The sequence below is a fragment of the Cricetulus griseus genome, chromosome 7 (assembly GCF_003668045.3).
Source record: "Cricetulus griseus strain 17A/GY chromosome 7, alternate assembly CriGri-PICRH-1.0, whole genome shotgun sequence".
Lineage (NCBI taxonomy): Eukaryota > Metazoa > Chordata > Mammalia > Rodentia > Cricetidae > Cricetulus > Cricetulus griseus.
In genome coordinates this window covers 82,781,550-82,800,012 of record NC_048600.1, presented here as the reverse complement: position 1 = coordinate 82,800,012, position 18,463 = coordinate 82,781,550, and the positions used below count along the sequence as shown (strand labels likewise).

Genomic DNA, 18,463 nt, shown 5'->3' with positions numbered 1-18,463 from the left:
TGGCTCACTGGACTCTTTTGGCTTTTGGGGGAGCCCACCACCCAGCTCCCAAATAAAGCTTGTTCTAGTTATGAATGCCTGGTCTTTTCTAGGCTTGTTTCTTTCTTTCTTTTTTTTTTTCTTTTTGTTTTTCGAGACAGGGTTTCTCTGTGTAGCTTTGGAGCCTATCCTGGCACTCTCTCTGGAGACCAGGCTGGCCTCGAACTCACAGAGATCCGCCCGCCTCTGCCTCCCAAGTTCTGGGATTAAAGGTGTGCGCCACCAATGCCTGGCCTTGGCTTGTTTCTTGCCAGCTTTTTTTAACACTCATACACATACACACACACTTTCTTTTTCTCCTGTACCATTTGAGAGTAAGTTGCAGACATGCTGCTCTTTCCCCTATCTCTCAATGTTTCAACAAGTATTTTCTAAAAACAAGGCCATGCTCTTATGTAACCACAGCGCATGTTTTCCAGAGGTCAGGACATTAACTCTGATGCAACACTACAAAATCTCCAGACAGTGTTGAGGTTTTCCCAGCGGTCCCGCTGTGCTGCATATAACAATAGAAGATCGTGCAGCAGGTTCTGCACTCTCCTGCCAGACCTCTTTATCCTACTTTGATTGGAACAGTTCTTTAGTCTTTGTCTTTCAGGATATTAAAGTGTTGTTTTGTAAGGAATGCATACAGACCAGGTATTGTGTAGGATGTCTGAGTTTATCTCATGTTTCTTCATAATAAGACTCAAATGATGCATTTGTGGTAGAAATATCACAGAAATGTTGCTGTGTTCTTCTTGGTCCCTCAAACTGAACGCAGAGGTGATCTTTCTAAATGTGGCATGTTAACATTGACTCCTCAATGACATCTGTCAGTTTTCTCCAATCAGGATCTTGTCAAGCATATTTCCTCTGCAATGCAGGCAGAATGCGCTACAAAGCAGGCTACCAGCACCCACATCAGGTTGCTCACAGCCACCTGTAACTCTAGTTCCAGAGGATCTTCTGGCCTCTGTGGACATCTCTCTCTCTCTCTCTCTCTCTCTCTCTCTCTCTCTCTCTCTTTCTCTCTCTCTCTCTCTCTCTCTCTCTCTCTCTCTCTCTCTCACACACACACACACACACACACACACACACACACACAAATCTAAGGAGGCAGAATGAGCAAAGTTCATTGGTTAACTACAATCCTTCAAAACTCAGCTTAAGTGACCTTTGTGGGGGACCCCTCCATAAGCACCTCTTTACAGACAGGGGTCTTTGCTTTGTGACCTGTTTCTTCAGGGTTTTCCTTTGTCACAACAGAGTTGGCATTTATCATTGTTGACTTAATGAAGCTGACAGGTTAGAGAGGGATGGATGGCTGCCAGGAGAGTGAGCAGAAGAAAGCCCATCAGCTGCGATTTCTTTTCTTTTCCTCCCTTCCTTTTCTTCCTTGACAATGTAGCCTTGCTGGGCCCAAACTAGCTATATAGCTAAAGATGACCTTGAACTTCGGATACTCCTGCCTCTACCTCCTGAGTGCTAGGGTTATATTTTAACCTGGGGGTTGAATTTTAAGGATTTGTGAATGCGCGGCAAGCACTCTACCAGCCAAGTCACATCTACCACCTTTGAGGATGGATTTCAGGGTCTCTTCAAGAAACAAAACTGCGTGTGGAGAGGAAGAGGAGTAGCAACCGTCTAGTCATCCAGAGTGGTCCCTCCTCACCCCTTTGGAAACAAAGAGACGTGTGTTGGGACTAAAGGGCTGTTACACAATTTCAGGCGATCTGGGTTATGTGCTGACCAAGATTCTTGTGGTCCCTCCATTTACAGTAGGCATTTCTCCGGAGAACGACAGTGGAGTGGATTCGGGGTGTGTGCTGGGGGAGGCTACCAGGCGTCTCCTCACCAGTCGGGAGTGCCCAACCAAAGTCACAAGCAAGCCATTTGTGCAAGCCTAGAGGAAAGGCTGAGTATCCGCCAAGCGCACAGCCTTCAGCACGGCAGGAAGTGCCTAACAGTGAAAAGGCAATCTTAGGCTAAAGGTTCCGGCGTGAGAAAAGTTGTTCTGAGGAACAGCGGGTCAGCGGAAGGAGTGGAGGCATTCCGAAGAAACAGAACAGCAAAGATTTGCAAAGAAGAAGGCGAATATCAGCACCAAGTTTTAAATGGTAAGGTTAAAATCCGCCCAGCTCTTCCCTCTGATCAGAAGCCGGTTGCGCAGAAGGAAACCTTAGCGGACAAGCAAGCTCCAAAAGCAAAGCGTCTCTCGGACTCACGGAGCCGCTGTTCTCAGGAAGCTTCCATTTCCTGCCTGCTTTGTTTGCTTGGAAAACTCCAAGGACTCAGCCATCTGGAGTAATTAATTATAGAGTTGGAAAAAAAAAAAAGAAAAAAAAAAAAGCTTGCCAGAACCTGGGTAAACAAAGATTAGCACCAGGATAACAACAACAAAAGGAACAAGAAACAAAAGAAAGAAAGCAAAGGAAAAAAGAAGCTTAAGTTCAACGGAATGAAATTTGGAACAAAAATCTGAACATTTCAGGCAAAATTTGCCCTGCCGTCAGTTAGCTTTTTGAGTGAGAGTCCTGAGAAGGCGATACATACATACATACATACATATATACATGTATGTATGTATGTACTTTCTGTGTATGGGTGTTTTGCCTGCACCACGTGTGTGCCTGGCGCCTTCAGAGACCAGAAGAGAACACCAGAACCCCTGGACCTGGAGTCACAGGTGCTATATGAGTGATCATGTGTGCTGAGAATTGAACTCACATCCTCTGTCTGGAAGAGCAGCTGGTGTGCTCAACTCTCCAGCTCCTGTATTTGTTTTTCCTTTAGCAGTGCTGATGGAACTCAGGGCCTCTGGAATGCTAGGTAGGTGATCTACCACTGGGCTACACCCTGCTTTTGTATTTAAAATTAACTCAGGTTTCAAATCAAGTTTCATACAATTTTACAAAACCATTGGAAAGATCTGTAAATCATACATTGCGGTGGTGGTACTTGCCTTTCGGCAGAGGCAGGCAGATTTCTACATAGTGAGTTCCAGGACAGCCAAGGCTACACAGAGAAACCCTGTCTTTCTTCTCTTTTTTAAAAAATGTGCATTGGTGTTTTGCCTGCATGTATGTCTGTGTGAGGGTGTTGGCTCCCCTAGAACTGAAGTTATAGATAGTTGTGAGCTGCCATGTGGGTGCTGGGAATTGAACTCAGATCCTCTGAAAGATCAGCAAGTGCTCTTAACCACTGAGCCATCTCTCCAACCTCAATCCCTGTCTTGAAAAACAAAAGCAACAACTACAAAAACAAACAAACAAACAAAAAAAAAACAAAACAAAGCCAGACATGTAAGGTAGCACCTGTCTTTAAAAATCCCAGCACTCAAGAGGCAGATTTTTGTGAGTTGAGTTTGAGAATAACCTGGTCTACACAGCAAGTTCCAGTACAGCCAGGATTACAAAGACCTTGCCTCAACAATAAGTAAGTAAATAAATAAATATGGGGGGGTTGGCTAGAGAGTCACCATGTAGGTGCCAGTAGGTGTGCAGAGGTGACTATCACTCAGTTATTGGCCCTAACCATTGGCATGGCGTGCTCTAACTAGTTGCTGCACTCGTGACCAGAAACCGTGCAAAATCATTTGGGAGCAACAGTGGGAGTCTGGGCTTCCCAGGTGCCTCCTCTGCTGGTTTTCCTCAGTGCCAGCTCAGGACATCCTAATTCTTAATATCAAGGAACTACTGACAACTGGACCTGAGAAATTTGAGAGGAAAATATTCTTCCCCCACGAACTGCAGAAAAGCAGATTCCATTCATGATAAAAATAACATGGTCTGGAGAGATGGCTCAGAGGTTAAGAGCACCGGCTGCTCTTCCAGAGGTCCTGAGTTCAAGAGCACCGGCTGCTCTTCCAGAGGTCCTGAGTTCAATTCCCAGCAACCACATGGTGGCTCACAACCATCCGTTATGAGATCTGGTGTGTAGATATACATGGAAGCAGAATGTTGCATACATTTAAAAAATAATAGTAACATAAGCTGGGCTGCCTGGGTGGTTAAGAGCACTGGCTGCTCTGGCAGAGGACTAGAGTTTGGTTGCCCTCTTCTGGCCTCCTTGGGCACCATGCACATACATGCATACATATAGACAAAACTCTCATATCCGTAAAATAAATATTAAAAGATTAAAATGAAAACTTTAGAATGCTTTATGAATTTATGGGTCATCATTGCACAGGGACCACACTCATCTTTTCTGTATCATTCCATCTGTAGTATGTGTGCTGCTGACGTAAGCATCTCAGTCTTTTGAAACTTTCAAGTAGTTGAAATCCGTTTGAACCTCACGCCTCCTACATGCCGGGTGTACACCATCATGCCTAGCACAACAGTAAACCTTTTGAAAAACAAAGTCATGAGGACAAAATATATTTCTAGCCGAGAAGAGCCCATGGCGCACCAGTGGGTGATCTCTACAGTGAGATACGCTAATACAGCCAAGGCTGTTTGTGGTGGAGGATCCGCTTGCCTCTCTGCACTGCCAGCATGAAGACAGGGAGAGAGACATCCGCATCTGCAAACCTCCTGGGAAAGAAAGTAGTGCTGTGGCACACAGCACCCCTCAGCCACCCATGCAGGTGGTGGTGATGTCACCAGGGCTGCCAAGCAACCAGGAGGGAGGGGGTGTAATAGTTTTAGTAAATTAGGCTTCTACATCCTGCTAGATTATTACAAAGGACATTGTCTTGGAAGGAGAATGGAATGTGAGCTGCTGGCCAGGCCAGAACAAGACTTTGGACCCTAAAACAAGCTGGGAAATGATGTCCTTTCCTATCTAAAAATAATGCAGCTTCCTTTGATACGCAAAAAGGTAATGGCAGGGGCTGGAGAGATTGCTCAGCAGTTAAGAGCTCATGGTGCCTCACAACCATCTATAACTCCAGTTCTAGAGGATCTAGAAACCTCTTTTGGCCTCCACAGGCACCGGGCATGTATAGTGCACATATACATAGACAAAACATCCCTACACATAAATCTTTTTAAAAGTAATGGTAGCCGGGCGTTGGTGGCGCACACCTTTAATCCCAGCACTCGGGAGGCAGAGACAGGCGGATCTCTGTGAGTTCGAGGCCAGCCTGGTCTCCAGAGCGAGTGCCAGGATAGGCTCCAAAGCTACACAGAGAAACCCTGTCTCGAAAAACCAAAAATAAATAAATAAATAAATGTAATGGTAAAGGCCCGATGTTGTCGGTGATGGCACACACCTTTAATCCCAGCATTTGGGAGGCAGAGGCAGGCAGATCTCTGTTGAATTTGAGACCAGCCTGGTCTACTAGAGCTAGTTCCAGGACAGCCTCCAAAGCCATAGAGAAACTCCGCCTCGAAACTATCCCCCCAAGACTAATCCCTCCCACCCTCCCACCCCCGCAAAAATAACAGAATGAGTTCCAGGACAAGTCAGGACCACTTGTCTTCAAAGAAACCCTGTGTCAAAAACAAAAAATCAAAAACAAAAACAAAAAACAGAAGTCTCCAACTCTTCAAAGAAGGTAGTAAGATCTACCACTGTTGGTGGGTTAAGTCCCTTTATATTTGTGACACCTCTTTGAGGTAGACTGTTACTGTCCCCTAAGAGGAGGGACCCAGCATGAACTCTGAGTTCGAGGCCAGTCTGATCTCCAGAGTGAGTGCCAGGATAGGCTCCAAAGCTACACAGAGAAACCCTGTCTCGAAAAACCAAAAAAATAAATAAATAAATAAATAAATAAAAAATAAAAAAAATAAAAAGGATGGGGCTGGAGAGATGGCTCAGAGGTTAAGAGCACCAACTGCTCTTCCAAGGGTCCTGAGTTCAATTCCCAGCAACCACATGGTGGCTCACAACCAACCGTTATGAGATCTGGTGCCCTCTTCTGGTGTGCAGATGTTGTATACATAATAAATAAATAAATAAATAAATAAAATCTTAAAAAATAAAATAAAAAGGACGATCAGAGTAGCTTTAAGTGGGCTCTGGAACATGCAGGGAGACAGAGGTGAAGAATAAAGGGCCGTAAGCCCTTCTTTCTTCCCTGTGTGCATCTCTGCAGAATCATTTTTTTTTTTTTTTTTTCGAGACAGGGTTTCTCTGTGTAGCTTTGGAGCCTATCCTGGCAATTGCTCTGGAGACCAGGCTGGCCTCGAACTCACAGAGATCCACCCGCCTCTGCCTCCCGAGTGCTGGGATTAAAGGTGTGAGTCATCAACACCCGGCCAGAATCACTTATTTTATTTTTGTTTTTTTTTGAGACAGGGTTTCTCTGTGTATCCCTGGCTGTCCTGGAACTCATTCTGTAGACCAGTCTGGCTGCCTCTGCCTCCCAAGTGCCGGGATTAAAGGTGTGTGCCACCATACTTGGCTTGCAGAATCATTTATTCATCCAACTCTCCAAACCTTCCTTTGTCTAGGCCTTGAGACTGAGGCAGTCTCTACTGTGTCTAGATCACAGTCATCCTGATTCTGTGACCTACACTAGCTTTCCCCTGTTCTTCTCTGACGGAGCAGTGATCTGAAGCCAACTTTTGTTTTGCTCCAGAGACCTGTTGTTTCCATGACGATCAATCACTTCCTGGAATGCACTGCCTGTGCCAAGAATACAACATGGTTTTATGTTCTTGAGGTGTACATGAGAGGCAGACTCAAGCCAAGGTCCAGCCAATTCTGACCTTCATTTTAAAATGTTTCAAGCAGAACACACGATTCTTTCTGCATGTCACTATGAGGACACACATAGTCTCTCTTGAGTTAAGAAGGCTGGGAGCTACTGAATGTGGGTGCTGGGAACTGAACTCAGGTCCTCTGCAAGAGCATTATATGCGTGCTTTCAGCTGTTGGGCCAACTCTCCAGCCTCCAATGTGGTTTTTCCTGTTGTTTTTATATATGTGAGTATTTTGCCTGCCTGCATGCAAGTGTACTATGTGCCCATAGAGGACAGAGGATGACATCAGGATACCTTAGAAGCTGGAGTTCAGATAGTTGTGAGCAGTCGTGTGGTGCTGCTCACCGAAGCTGGGTCCTCTGCAGAGGGCAGCAAGTGTTCTTACCATGCTGAGCCATCTTTCTAGCCCCTATGCCCAAATTTTACATGTGTACTGGGGACCTGAACTCAGCTCCAAGTGCTTATATCACAAACCCTTATAACTAAGCTCCAGCCCTAGGGTTTTCAATATGTTTTCTTTCATTTTAAGACAGGATTTTTCTATGTAACAGCTCTGGCTGTCTGGGACTCACTATGTAGACCAGGGTGGCCTTGAAATCACAAGAGATCCACTTGCCTCTGCCTCCCAAGTGCTGGGATTGAAGGTGTGTACAAACATCACTGCCTGGCCCTCAGCATGTTTTGTTTTTGTTTTGTTTTTTTGTTTTTTTTTTCAAGACAGGGTTTCTCTGTGGCTTTGGAGGCTGTCCTGGAACTAGCTCTTGTAGACCAGGCTGGTCTCAACTCACAGAGATCCACCTGCTTCTGCCTCCCGAGTGCTGGGATTAAAGGCGGGTGCCACCACCACCTGGCCCTCAGCAGGTTTTCTTATGCAACACAACACGCTGATGCGTTGAGGCCCTAGTAAGTCAGCTTTCCTGAGTGATCTGTGCTGGTGGGGTAGGCAGGCAACCAAAGAGCTGTCCTTAAATCTTATTCACTCACTCATCACATGTTTGGCTTTGGCTCTCCCTGACTTGGAATGTCATCCCAGAGCTTTCAGATCAGCCCCTTCCTCATGCACAAAGAACTCCAGCTCACCACCACCTGTCCTCCACTGAACAGCCCTCAGCTGGCGAAGATGCCTAACACCCTACAGGTTGAGGCCAAGGATTCTCATCACCTGCATCTCCTCTTGGCTATATGGCACTGAGCACAGGTGTTCAAGTTATGGTCAAAGCATAGCTTAAAAAAATTGGTAATTGGCAATGCAGCCATGATCACACTTGAGAATTCCCTTCCTGACTGCCCTTCCCCGCTTACTATGTGACTAGGGTGAAGCTACTCGGGCTTGTTTTCTTACAAAAATGAGAAAATGTAGCTAGGCTGTGGTGGCACACACCTTTAATCCCAGCATTTGGGAGGCAGAGGCAGGTGGATCTCTGTGAGTTTGAGGCCAGCCTGGGCTACAGAGCGAGATCTGGGACAGCCAGTACTGTTACACTGAGAAAATGCTGTCTTGAAAAAACAAAAACCAAAACAAAACAAAACAAGAAAAAAAAAGGAAAAATGCAGTCAGGCACGGTAGATCTCAGTTTGAGGAGGCCTGGTCTACATAGTACCAGGACAGCCAGAGATACATAGTAAAACCCTATCTCAAATTGGGGAAATGCTAGCATTCCTCACAACTAAGCTTCGAAAAAGCACGTACTATCCTGTAAAGAACCCAGCTTATTCCTGAGGTCTCTGTATGACCCCACCTCCATTCTGGAGCCTGTGTATTCCATATTGGGTTTGGGCTCTCTCCTTGTGCTAACCCACCTGACTCAGGGCACTAGGCTGCCAGCTTTACTTTTGGGTTTCCAGGACAGGGTTTCTGTGTAGCTTCCCTGGAACTTATTTTGTAGGCTAGGTTGATCTTCAATTCAGATCTGCCTGCCTCTGCCTCCCCAGTGCTGGGATTAAAGACATGGGCAACCATGCCTGGCCAAGGCTGCTGGCTTTCAAATGCAGGTGAAGCAGGGCTTGGGAATTTGCTCCTGGGAAGCAGCCATCTCACTGCTGGATCCTGCCAACCTCTGCTGCAAACTACTCAGATTCCACTGTCCATGTCATTATTACTCAAGATTCCCAACCAAGCACCCCTCGCAATGATGACAGAGCTGCCCATTGCAGGGCACACGAATTAATTCAAGAACCATGTCTTTTACCTCCAGCTCAGCTGGGATTTCTGATGTACTGACTGCTGCTTGCTATTTAAACATGTTATTTCATATAGCAGCCCAAAGGTTTGCCGGGTATTCATTTAACAGCACTGACCCAACACTACAGGAAAATAAATTAAGTTCTCAGTGTAGTTAAATCACAGGAACTACTCTTGTCTACTTAAGCCAGACAAGTTTTTCCAGGGTTGGGTAATGACTTAGGGGATAAGAATGCCAGCTACTCCTTCAGAGTAAATGAAGTTCAGTTCTGGGAATTCACAATCTGGCTCAATGGGATCTCATGCCCTCTTCTGGCCATTGCAGGATGTGGTGCAGATAAAATAGCCAGAATCTTGTTTTCCAGTATAGTTTAGGCCCTGTGAGAGATGGCATCCACCTCCATTGTGGGAATTCACTCCGCCAACAGCTTTGGGGTACAGGCCCTTTTTGGACAGTCTGTAAGTGTGTACTGGTTAAGTGGAGTCTGGCAGAGGTGATTGCGGTTCCCAGCACAGTGGCTCTCAACCTTGTCATTCATGTCCCCCCCCCCAATTTTGGACTCTCATACTACTCATTTACATACCTCCAAACCTGACCACCTCTTGAACTCACCAGATGGGAGAACTCTTCAAAATTTGTCCTCTGACCTCCATATATGCCCCACAAAGTAAAATGCAGTAAAACAAGCCCTTTATTCAGATACCAGCCCATTAGTATTCTCAACTGGCCATTCCTGTAAACCTGCTCAGTAAGTTCCCTCAGGATATGAACCCCAAGATGCTGAGGCCTACTAACAAATACACAGTTAAGTGTTTGAAACACAAGACCAACTCAAGTTGCACAGAATTTGTCAGAGTGGGGTCAGGCCACATGAGAAGGTGGCTGGCTGTCCTTTCCAAATCCAAATACTTGACAGACCAGCAGAATAAGTCACAGAAAACAAGGTACTTTGAAAACACCACACAAGACAGGACTACTTAAACAGTCTTTAATGGAAGCAGTGTATGAGGGGCCCCTACTCCTGCATCTTCTCAATCGTTTCTTCCTTGTATTTGCCCTTCTCCTTTCCTACTTGTCGAGACTTGGCTTTCCTTTCCAGGATCTTCTTGCGGTCTTTGTCCAGCTTTAGCCTGGTGATAACCACCTGCAGAAAAAGAAATAGCCCCAAGCTTTAAGCAATCACCTAAGCCCAACACCTGAAGGTCGTGTCCCATTTTCATTCACCTAACCCTTTCAAAGTTCTACAAACGATCATTTGGATTTGGAGCTGGAACCATTAGCCTATATATCCAGTCCTAAAAGTAGAGAGAGAAGCCACCGAAGACCAACAGCTATCACACACTGCATTAAGGACAAAAAAACTGGCCACTGGGGGGCTGGAGAGATGGCTCAGAGGTTAAGAGCACTGACTGCTCTTCTGAGGTCATGAGTTCAATTCCCAGCAACCACATGGTGGCTCACAACCATCTGTAATGAGACCTGGTGCCCTCTTCTGGTGTGCAGGCATACACGGAGGCAGAATGTTGTATAAAATCTTAAAAAACAAAACAAAAAAACTGGCCACTGTATTTGTAACCTTGAAAACTGAGCTTAGAGGTGGGAGGCAAAAAATGATTGGGAGTATGCTAAAAACAAGACTGTTCCTGCTGATAAGAGACACCTCACAAAAGGTGATGTGCTGGGCTGGTGAACAGACCTACACACACGTCTTTGACCCCCACAGGCACACACCTAATGCATAGAGCAACACCCACAAGACAAAACAAAACAAAAAACAGGGCAACTTTAATACTGACATGTAAGTCTTTGAGTTTCTATAGTTTGAAAATTACATCTTTAGCACTAACTCAACATAAGCCCTAAAACTCAGCACTAAACAGTCACTCTATATATTAACCATACATTAAACAATCAATGACACGAAAGCTTGGACAAGTATCTATTATGGGATGTTTTATTTTGGCTTAGCCATAGCTAGTCTGTGTGATTACAACCTCAGCTTGAGGTTGCTTTCCAACACCAGTGGTTTCCAACCCACTTCATAAGGGTGTTATAAATGGGCCTATTGCTCAATTTTATTGAACATGTGAAACCAGGGTTGACGCTCACTCACGCCATGAGAAGGTGGTTACTCCATTTCTCAGACTTTAAGGACATTGATTTCAGAAGGCCTCAGTGATCCCAACTTTCAAAAATACAACATTGCCTTGGACACATTCCTAGCATCCTTAGTACAGGGACCACTCCTAGGGAGCCCCACAAATAAGCAATCCCAAGTGCTGTGGTTTCCTTATCTCAAAAATACCCACCTTGCTGGGGTGGATGCCCACATGGACCGTTGTGCCATTAGCTTTTTCTCGCTGCACTCGTTCAATGTAGATGACGTATTTCTTCCTATACACCTGGACCACTTTGCCAATCTGCTGGCCTTTGTAGTGTCCTCGGACAACCTGAATGCAAATTTAAAAACGTATGATAAAGGGCAAGAACTTCACGGTGTAAATCAGAGCATCTGAACCATTTGTGCATTTTTTCTTTTGCTCTTTGTTTTTGTTTTTTTTTTTTTTCTGAGACAGGGTTTCTCTGTGGTTTTGGAGGCTGTCCTGGAACTAGCTCTTGTAGACCAGGCTGGTCTCGAACTCAGAGTTCCACCTACCTCTGCCTCCCGAGTGCTGGGATTAAAGGCGTGCGCCACCAACGCCCGGCTTCATTTGCTCTTTTGGGATAAGGTTTCTTTGTGAAGCCCTCCCTGGCTGTCTTGGAACTCTTTCTGTAGACCAGGCTGGTCACAAATTCAAAGATCTGTTTGACTCTGCCTCCCAAGTGCTGGGATTAAAGGCATGCGCCACCAGGTCTGGCTATACTGATCACCTTTAACAGATCTACTTTCCTTTTTGGGGGGTGTGGGGAGTTAAGAGTTCAAATCCAGAAATTTCAGACTAGGAAAACACTATCAACTAAATCTCCAACCCTAAATAAAACCTACTCTTGAAAGAATTTAGCCAAGGTAGGCTTGTTGAATGATAACAGCCCACTCTGGCTTTTTGCACAAGCAGTCAGGACTATTTCCAAGATCTACTGGTAAGTCTAGAATCACCAAAGCATAGATCCATGGTTGTTTTTCATCAGTACTGACCCTATCAGGAAACCTGTTTCATTTTATTTAAATGGCCATTAACCTCACAGGTGTAAGGTGTTTTAGGAACTGCCAGAATTTACCAATCACTAGTTGCAAATGACACAAAAACTCTCTCTCCAATTTACCAAAGGATAGAACCCCACACAGCTGCCAAAACAGTTACAGTAAGATTCGAGGTGGACACACACACACAAAAAAAAGCTGCTTCTTAGTTCTTCTATTTGACTCAAAGCAACTCTTCCAAGCACGGAGTGCAGGCACGAGTAAATGAAAGACAGGGAGGGAATCCATATGGGAATTATTCTCGTGGCCTTACACTTTTTGTCACCGAGGAGATAGCGGGGGACTGGCTAGTAAAGACAACTGTCGCATTTGCCCCCCATCTCTGGTCACTCGGAAAGGTCTATTAGAACCCACCAAGCACAGACACATACCTGAACTTCATCATCCTTTCGAATGGGCATAGATCGAACATTGTACTTCTGTCTCAGCTCTTTGGAAAGAGGGGAAGACATGATCTTCCTCCGGATGTGAGAAGGTGCATTGAAATGCCGTTTGCGGTTCTTGCTTCGGTCAGAAGTCACGAAGGGATTGAACTTCATTTTGGCTTTACAAGAAAAACGACCCGTTAATGTCTCAACGAGTGCCCCAAACAGCAACAATTCATTTTCTTTCGAAAGCACAAAACCGTTCACTGCAAGACGTCACATTGGGCGCCTACTCCACCAGACCCCGTCACCTCTAAGTCTTGGCTTTACAAGGTGGTTTTTTTTTTGGGGGGGGGGGGTGGGAAATGCCATCAGCGCGTAGTTGTCTTAGACCTCGGCTACCTCGTGAGGGTCCAACTTCACAAAACCTCCAGCAGCAGGACAAAGCATGCCGACAACTCAGCTTCTCCAACAGAGCCCAAGTTTTTGGAGGAGTCGGCCTTCTACCTTCGCATTTACGGGCTCGAGTGTGACTGCATTTTGCCCATCCAAAGCGAACAAGCCTGGAAACTAGGGTGGCCCTCGCATTCCCAGACCCTTCCACCCGGCGGGAGGGCCAACAAGCCGGTGACTCGGGACTGTTTCATTAACCCCGTCTCCGCCGGCCCGCGCCGGGGAGCGGGTCCACGAAATCGCTCCCCGCCCCTCTCCAGCCCTCGGCCCCGGGCTAGGAAACTGGCTGATCCCATCCCGGCACGGCACGGCTCCCCGGTCGGCGTGGGGCCAGCAGGGCCGTCTCGGGGCCCCGGGACAGAAAGCCTCGGTGCGTAGGCACGGATGTCGGCGGATTACCCGCGACAAGCCGCGAAACACTCACCGGCTGCGATCCAGCGATGGCCGCAAAAGGAAAGAGGTCTCTTCCCGACTTCCGGTTCTGTAAGTTGACGAGAGATCTCGCGAGAGTCTCGGAACGAGAAGGGAGAGGGAGGTTGAGAGCGAGAGGAGGAAACTAGGAATGGACGGTCAGCGTCCCCTAGCGGCTCGGAGGGGGAACTGCGAGTGGGTCCCGGCGTCATCCGCCGGAGGCGTGGATGCTCGGCTGAATCCTCTGGGGGGAAGGCAGTGCACAGGGGAGGGAGAGGTCAGCTTAGCGTCCGCAGGCCGGGAAGATGGAGAAGATAGTGGAAGACCCGGGCGACCCACCCTCCCATTCCTGGGCGCCGGACGTCCCCCAACCGGGAGAGCGCAAGTCCTATTTGGCCGCCAAGTGGCTCTGGGACCTTGGCCAGACGGTTACCTAGGTGACTCGGCCGGCGCTCACCACCCCAAACGCGTGGGCTTGGCAAAGGAGTTAGTCCTTATAATTAGAACTCCAGCCGACCCGCCCCATATCTGGGTGCAAGGTTCTGACTGCTCTCAGACTTTCTCCGAGATGGTGATCGTCCCCCACCTGGGTGATGCCAAGGTGCTGGTTCCGATCACGCTTAAGGGAACAGTCATGGGAGGACTGTCAGTGCAGACTAGTGTACTTTTTTTTTAAAATATTGATTTAACTTTATTTTATGTACTTTGGTGTAAGGATACAAGATCTCCTGGTACTGGAGTTACAGACAGGTATGAGCTGCCATGTGGGTGCTGGGAATAGAACCCGGGTCCTCTGGAAGAGCATTGCTCTTAACCACTAAGCCATCTCTCCAGCACCGACTCTTTAAAACTACAAAGCACTTCCGCCTGCTCTCAGTCCCAGATCTGATGGAGACAGTGCAAGGGGGTCCGCTTCCTTGCAAATGAATTCCGAGGCATCGGTTTCTGTTGAATGAATCACATAGGTGTCATACTGACAGGAGGCAAATGTTTCATAAGACACGGGGAGCTTACTGAATGCGGAGCACACTTTCTTCTACGCCCTTCGTTGTGCTAATGCCGGTGAGCTATCCTCAAGGTGTACAGATTAGTGAGCCACAGAGTAGTGAGAGGAACGTGCAAGGAAACGCAGGACCAGTGACTAACAGCAGAACTCATGAAGCTGGCTCTTCAGCAACGCCCCCACCCCCTCCGCCCGCCCCGGAAATTATATATGGCTCCCTTTGTAGGAACCTACTGTCAAGTTGAAGAGAGAGAAACCCCACCTTTGAGGGTTAAAAGTTGAGCCATGTATCTTCATGATTTTAAAATAGTGCTATCGACTATTCTGTAAAGGAAGGAGCCCCAGTTTTATAAGTAATTGAAAAACTGAAAGCTAGTGGTGGTGGCGCACGCCTTTAATCCCAACACTCGAGAGGCAGACATTGGCAGATCTCTGAGTTTGAGGCCAGCCTGGTCTACAAAGTAAATTCCAGGACAGTCGGGGCTACACAGAGAAACCCTGTCTCGGAAAGAAAAGGAAAGAAAAGGAAAGAAATTTAAGAAAACAAGCAATTCTATTCCACAAGTGCTTATGGAACACCCTTCATGGGCCAGCCTTGAGTGGTGGAGTGATAAGATAATTCCAGGTTTGTTCTCCCGGGAAGTCATGGTCCAGGAGGGCAGATAGGCATGGGAAGCGGTAAGTTTGGGATCACAGGAAATGGAGCCAGCTGCCTTTAGCTCTGGGGTCAGGGAGACTTCCAGAGCCAGGTCAGCCTTGACTGAGTTTTGAAGAATGTTAAAATTAGCTCCATGAGGCAGGGGATAGCTTGAGGGAAAGGATGAGGCGAGGAGGTGAGCAGCAGATGACATTTTTTGCAGGAACTAGGTTCTTTGGCTAAAGAAAGAAGTATTTAGATGGAAGCCCTGGGGTTCTAGGCCCTTAGGGAGCCACACACAGCTCCCGCCCTCCTGGCTTTCCTTCTTCCTGTTCCAGCCTGCTCAGGAAGAGTGTTTTAGTTTCCTTAACAATCCCTCCTCCCAGAAACTCGCTCACCATCTTCCTCTCTTCCTACTCCTCTTCCATGGCTCCCATCATCCTCTGTGGCCACCCTGCCCTCTCTAGGGCCTCCTTGCTTCCTCAGCGAGCCATTTCTGATTCATCAGAATAAAACCTTGCACTCAGGGTTGGGACGGTATGGCCATTTCTACAGCAGGAAGATTGTTGTACAAATTGCACAGAGATGCAAATTGCCAATAGCCCATTTATAGTCTGCTTATCGAAGCCAGTGTCTGTTGCGTGTCTGGATCCACCTTCTGTCTTCTCTGCCTTCTTACCTGACTGAAAAAAGATCCCTGAAATTGATGCTCTAGAATCATTTTGAAGCAGGTCTTTGTAAAGCTGAGATGCGTCGAAATAAGTATTTTTGTCCAGATTTCACACCTAAGTTGAACTATACATGTTTTTCTAGACACCAAGTCATCATATTCATTCGTGTATGCCTGCATGCAGGTGTGCAATACACAAAACAATTTTACGTAGCTCTTATATTTTACGTAACCCTCACTATTCACTAAGTTCTGTGCCCAGTTCTGTAAGCTGTAGCCTCCCCTGAAGGAGCACTTTGCACAGAAGGAGGAGACACAAGGCAACAAAGAGGCAAAATACAATGGTCCCAGGACATAATACAATGGTCCCAGGAAGAAGACGGGAGGCAGTGTGTGTGTGAAACATAGCAACAGTCAGTTCACCTGAGGTAGGGTGCAGGAAAGTCTCTGTAGGTCACCTTTTCATTGTTTCTGGAAAGCCAAGCCAGGGAAATACATTCTAGTGTCTATCTATCCATACATCTATTTGTCAAATTTTATCTTCCTATTCTTTAAGTAACCACCTTTCTCAAGAGAGCTGCTTAAATGATACAGTTCTAGGAAAATAAAGCAAAGGAAGAGACAGGCGAATCAAAGCAAACATGCAGAGCCAGTCAGTGGTGGTGCACACCTTTAATCCCAACACTCGGGAGGCCGAGCCAGGTGGATCCCTGAGTTGGAGGCCAGCCTGGTCTACAGAGTGAGTTCCAGTTCAGCTAGGGCTACACAGTGAAACCCTGCGTCAAAAAACCAAACCAAACAAAATCAAACACATTGAATGATGGGACCCAAAGAAATCCACAAGAGTTTAGGAACATCAACAAGATGAAACATTGTTTTTACTTCTTGGTACCTGTTATGCATAAAATGCCATGAGTCTAAACCAGAGGAAGCAGCCTTGCAGAGACACTCTTACATTACATGCCTGACACACTTAAACCATAGCACCAGTGCTTTGGCAGTTCTCAAATGTTCTTTTTTTAAAATTGTCTAACTTTTATTTTATTTATTTAATTCATTTATTTTGGTTTTTCAGGGTTTCTCTGTGGCTTTGGAGGCTGTCCTGGAACAGCTCTTGTAGACCAGGCTGGTCTCGAACTCACAGGGATCCACCTGCCTCTGCCTCCCGAGGGCTGGGATTGAAGGCATGTGCCACCAACACCTGGCAATCTGTAATTTTAAATATTATTTATTTTATTTTATGTGTACAAGTGTTTTACCTGTACATATGTTTATTCAACATGTGCATGCCCAGTGCCCGTGGACTGGAGTTCTAGATGACTGTGAGCTGCCTTGTGGGTGCTGGGAGTTGAATCTGGGTCTTCTAGAAGAGGAGCCAGTGCTCTTAACTGCTGTGCCATCTCTCCAGCTTCATTTTAAAATTTTATTAATATAGTGTATGAAAGTTTTGCCTGCATGTATACAGTGTTCACCACATTGTATGTCTAGGGCCTATGGAGGCTAGATGAAGGCATCAAATCCTCTGGACCTGGAGTTAGGGATGGTTGTGAGTGACTGTGTGGGTGCTGGGGATTGAACCCATGTATTCTGGAAGAACAGTAAGAGCCATTTCTCCAGCCCTCAAATATTCTTGGGATGGTCTCCCATCCAGGCAAGAGGAGTGTACCACCTTTAGTGTTGATTATTTTTTAATTTTATTTTTCTTTCTTTTTGGTGCTAGGAATTGAACCCAGGGTCTATCTCCTGTTTAGCACTTTCTCTACCACTGAGCTGTCCCCACAGCCCTTGATTCAGGTTTTTAATAAACATCTGCTTGATTTAAAAGTCCCAAAGCATAAAAGACAAAGTGAGGGCTTCCATGTCGCCAATTTCTCATCCCTTTCCACAATTAATCACTGCTATTAGTTGTTTTCCCTTTTTCTATTTCCCCCAGGTAATGCACATATAAACAAGTAGGAATATATTTATTTATTCCCCTTTCCAAATAAATCATAGTGTTCAGGACCCAGCGTTCTGTGCCTGGCTGGCCTCTTCAGGACCTCAGGCCCTGGACCTCAAGGTTAATAACAGGTATCTGTTGATTGTCACTTTGGAGTTTCTAACCCTTTGTTACTACAAATAAAACTACAATTATGTAACATTGTGTGCATGCCACCACCCATCCACACAGCTGGCCTGAGAAGGTACATTTCTAGAACACAAATTGCTGGGCCAAATTTTGAGTGATATATGTTGGATTTCATTTGATAAGGCTTTACAAATATAAATTCCCACCAACAATTCACCTGCTGTTCCTCCCCCACTCTCCCTGGCAGAGCAGGACTTAATAAGCTAGCTGGTTTGGGTCTTTTTTGTTATTGTTATTGTTTTTGTTTTTTGTTTTTTGTTTTGTTTTGTTTTTTCGAGACAGGGTTTCTCTGTGGCTTTGGAGGCTGTCCTAGAACAAGCTCTTGTAGACCAGGCTGGTCTCAAACTCACAAGAGATCCGCCTGCCTCTGCCTCCTGAGTGCTGGGACTAAAGGCGGGCGCCACCAACACCCAGCTAAACTGTTAAATGGAGGCCAGTGGTTTTGATTTACATTTCTTCTACAAGTGAGTGTCAGTGTCTTGGGGGCTATGGGATTTGTATATTCAGTCTAGAGAATCACTTTAAGAGTCTACATGCATTGCAAGGCCTCTGGACTCTAAGAAAATATATACTTTTATTTTAAAAATAACTTTAGACCTTTTTTTTTTTTGAAAATGAAAGAAGCAGCTTCTACAAGTTGCAGCTGAACAATATGAAAACATCACAAGTAGTTTGGAAAAGACTCGGCAAACATGACAGAATCTAAAAGGCCTTGAATCAGTTCCCTAGATGCTCAT

At 46.1% G+C, this 18,463-nt stretch overlaps 1 protein-coding gene and 1 non-coding gene across 2 annotated transcripts; both read right to left on the bottom strand.

Annotated features, from left to right (window-relative positions):
• Nucleotides 1–4,167: 4,167 nt before the first annotated feature.
• LOC113832630 lies at nt 4,168–4,274 on the bottom strand. The gene has a single exon (XR_003487394.1). It is a non-coding gene; the product is annotated as a U6 spliceosomal RNA (small nuclear RNA).
• Nucleotides 4,275–9,829: 5,555 nt separating this feature from the next.
• Rpl26 (ribosomal protein L26) lies at nt 9,830–13,456 on the bottom strand. Its single transcript, XM_027427081.2, has 4 exons — nt 13,302–13,456; nt 12,431–12,603; nt 11,167–11,307; nt 9,830–10,001 (listed from the first exon to the last, which is right to left on the bottom strand). The coding sequence occupies exons 2-4, from the start codon at nt 12,596–12,598 to the stop codon at nt 9,873–9,875; spliced, it is 438 nt and encodes a 145-aa protein (XP_027282882.1). The 5' UTR covers nt 12,599–12,603; nt 13,302–13,456; the 3' UTR covers nt 9,830–9,872.
• Nucleotides 13,457–18,463: the final 5,007 nt, after the last annotated feature.

What these genes read in the sequence shown, in the direction of transcription:
- Rpl26 (XM_027427081.2), bottom strand. Translation starts at nt 12,598, where the DNA reads ATGAAGTTCAATCCCTTCGTGACTTCTGACCGAAGCAAGAACCGCAAA. An exon ending in GAAAGGATGATGAAGTTCAG is followed by an intron (nt 11,308 to 12,430) that starts GTATGTGTCTGT and finishes ATTTGCATTCAG; the next exon opens with GTTGTCCGAGGACACTACAA. An exon ending in TGGGCATCCACCCCAGCAAG is followed by an intron (nt 10,002 to 11,166) that starts GTGGGTATTTTT and finishes CTTTTTCTGCAG; the next exon opens with GTGGTTATCACCAGGCTAAA.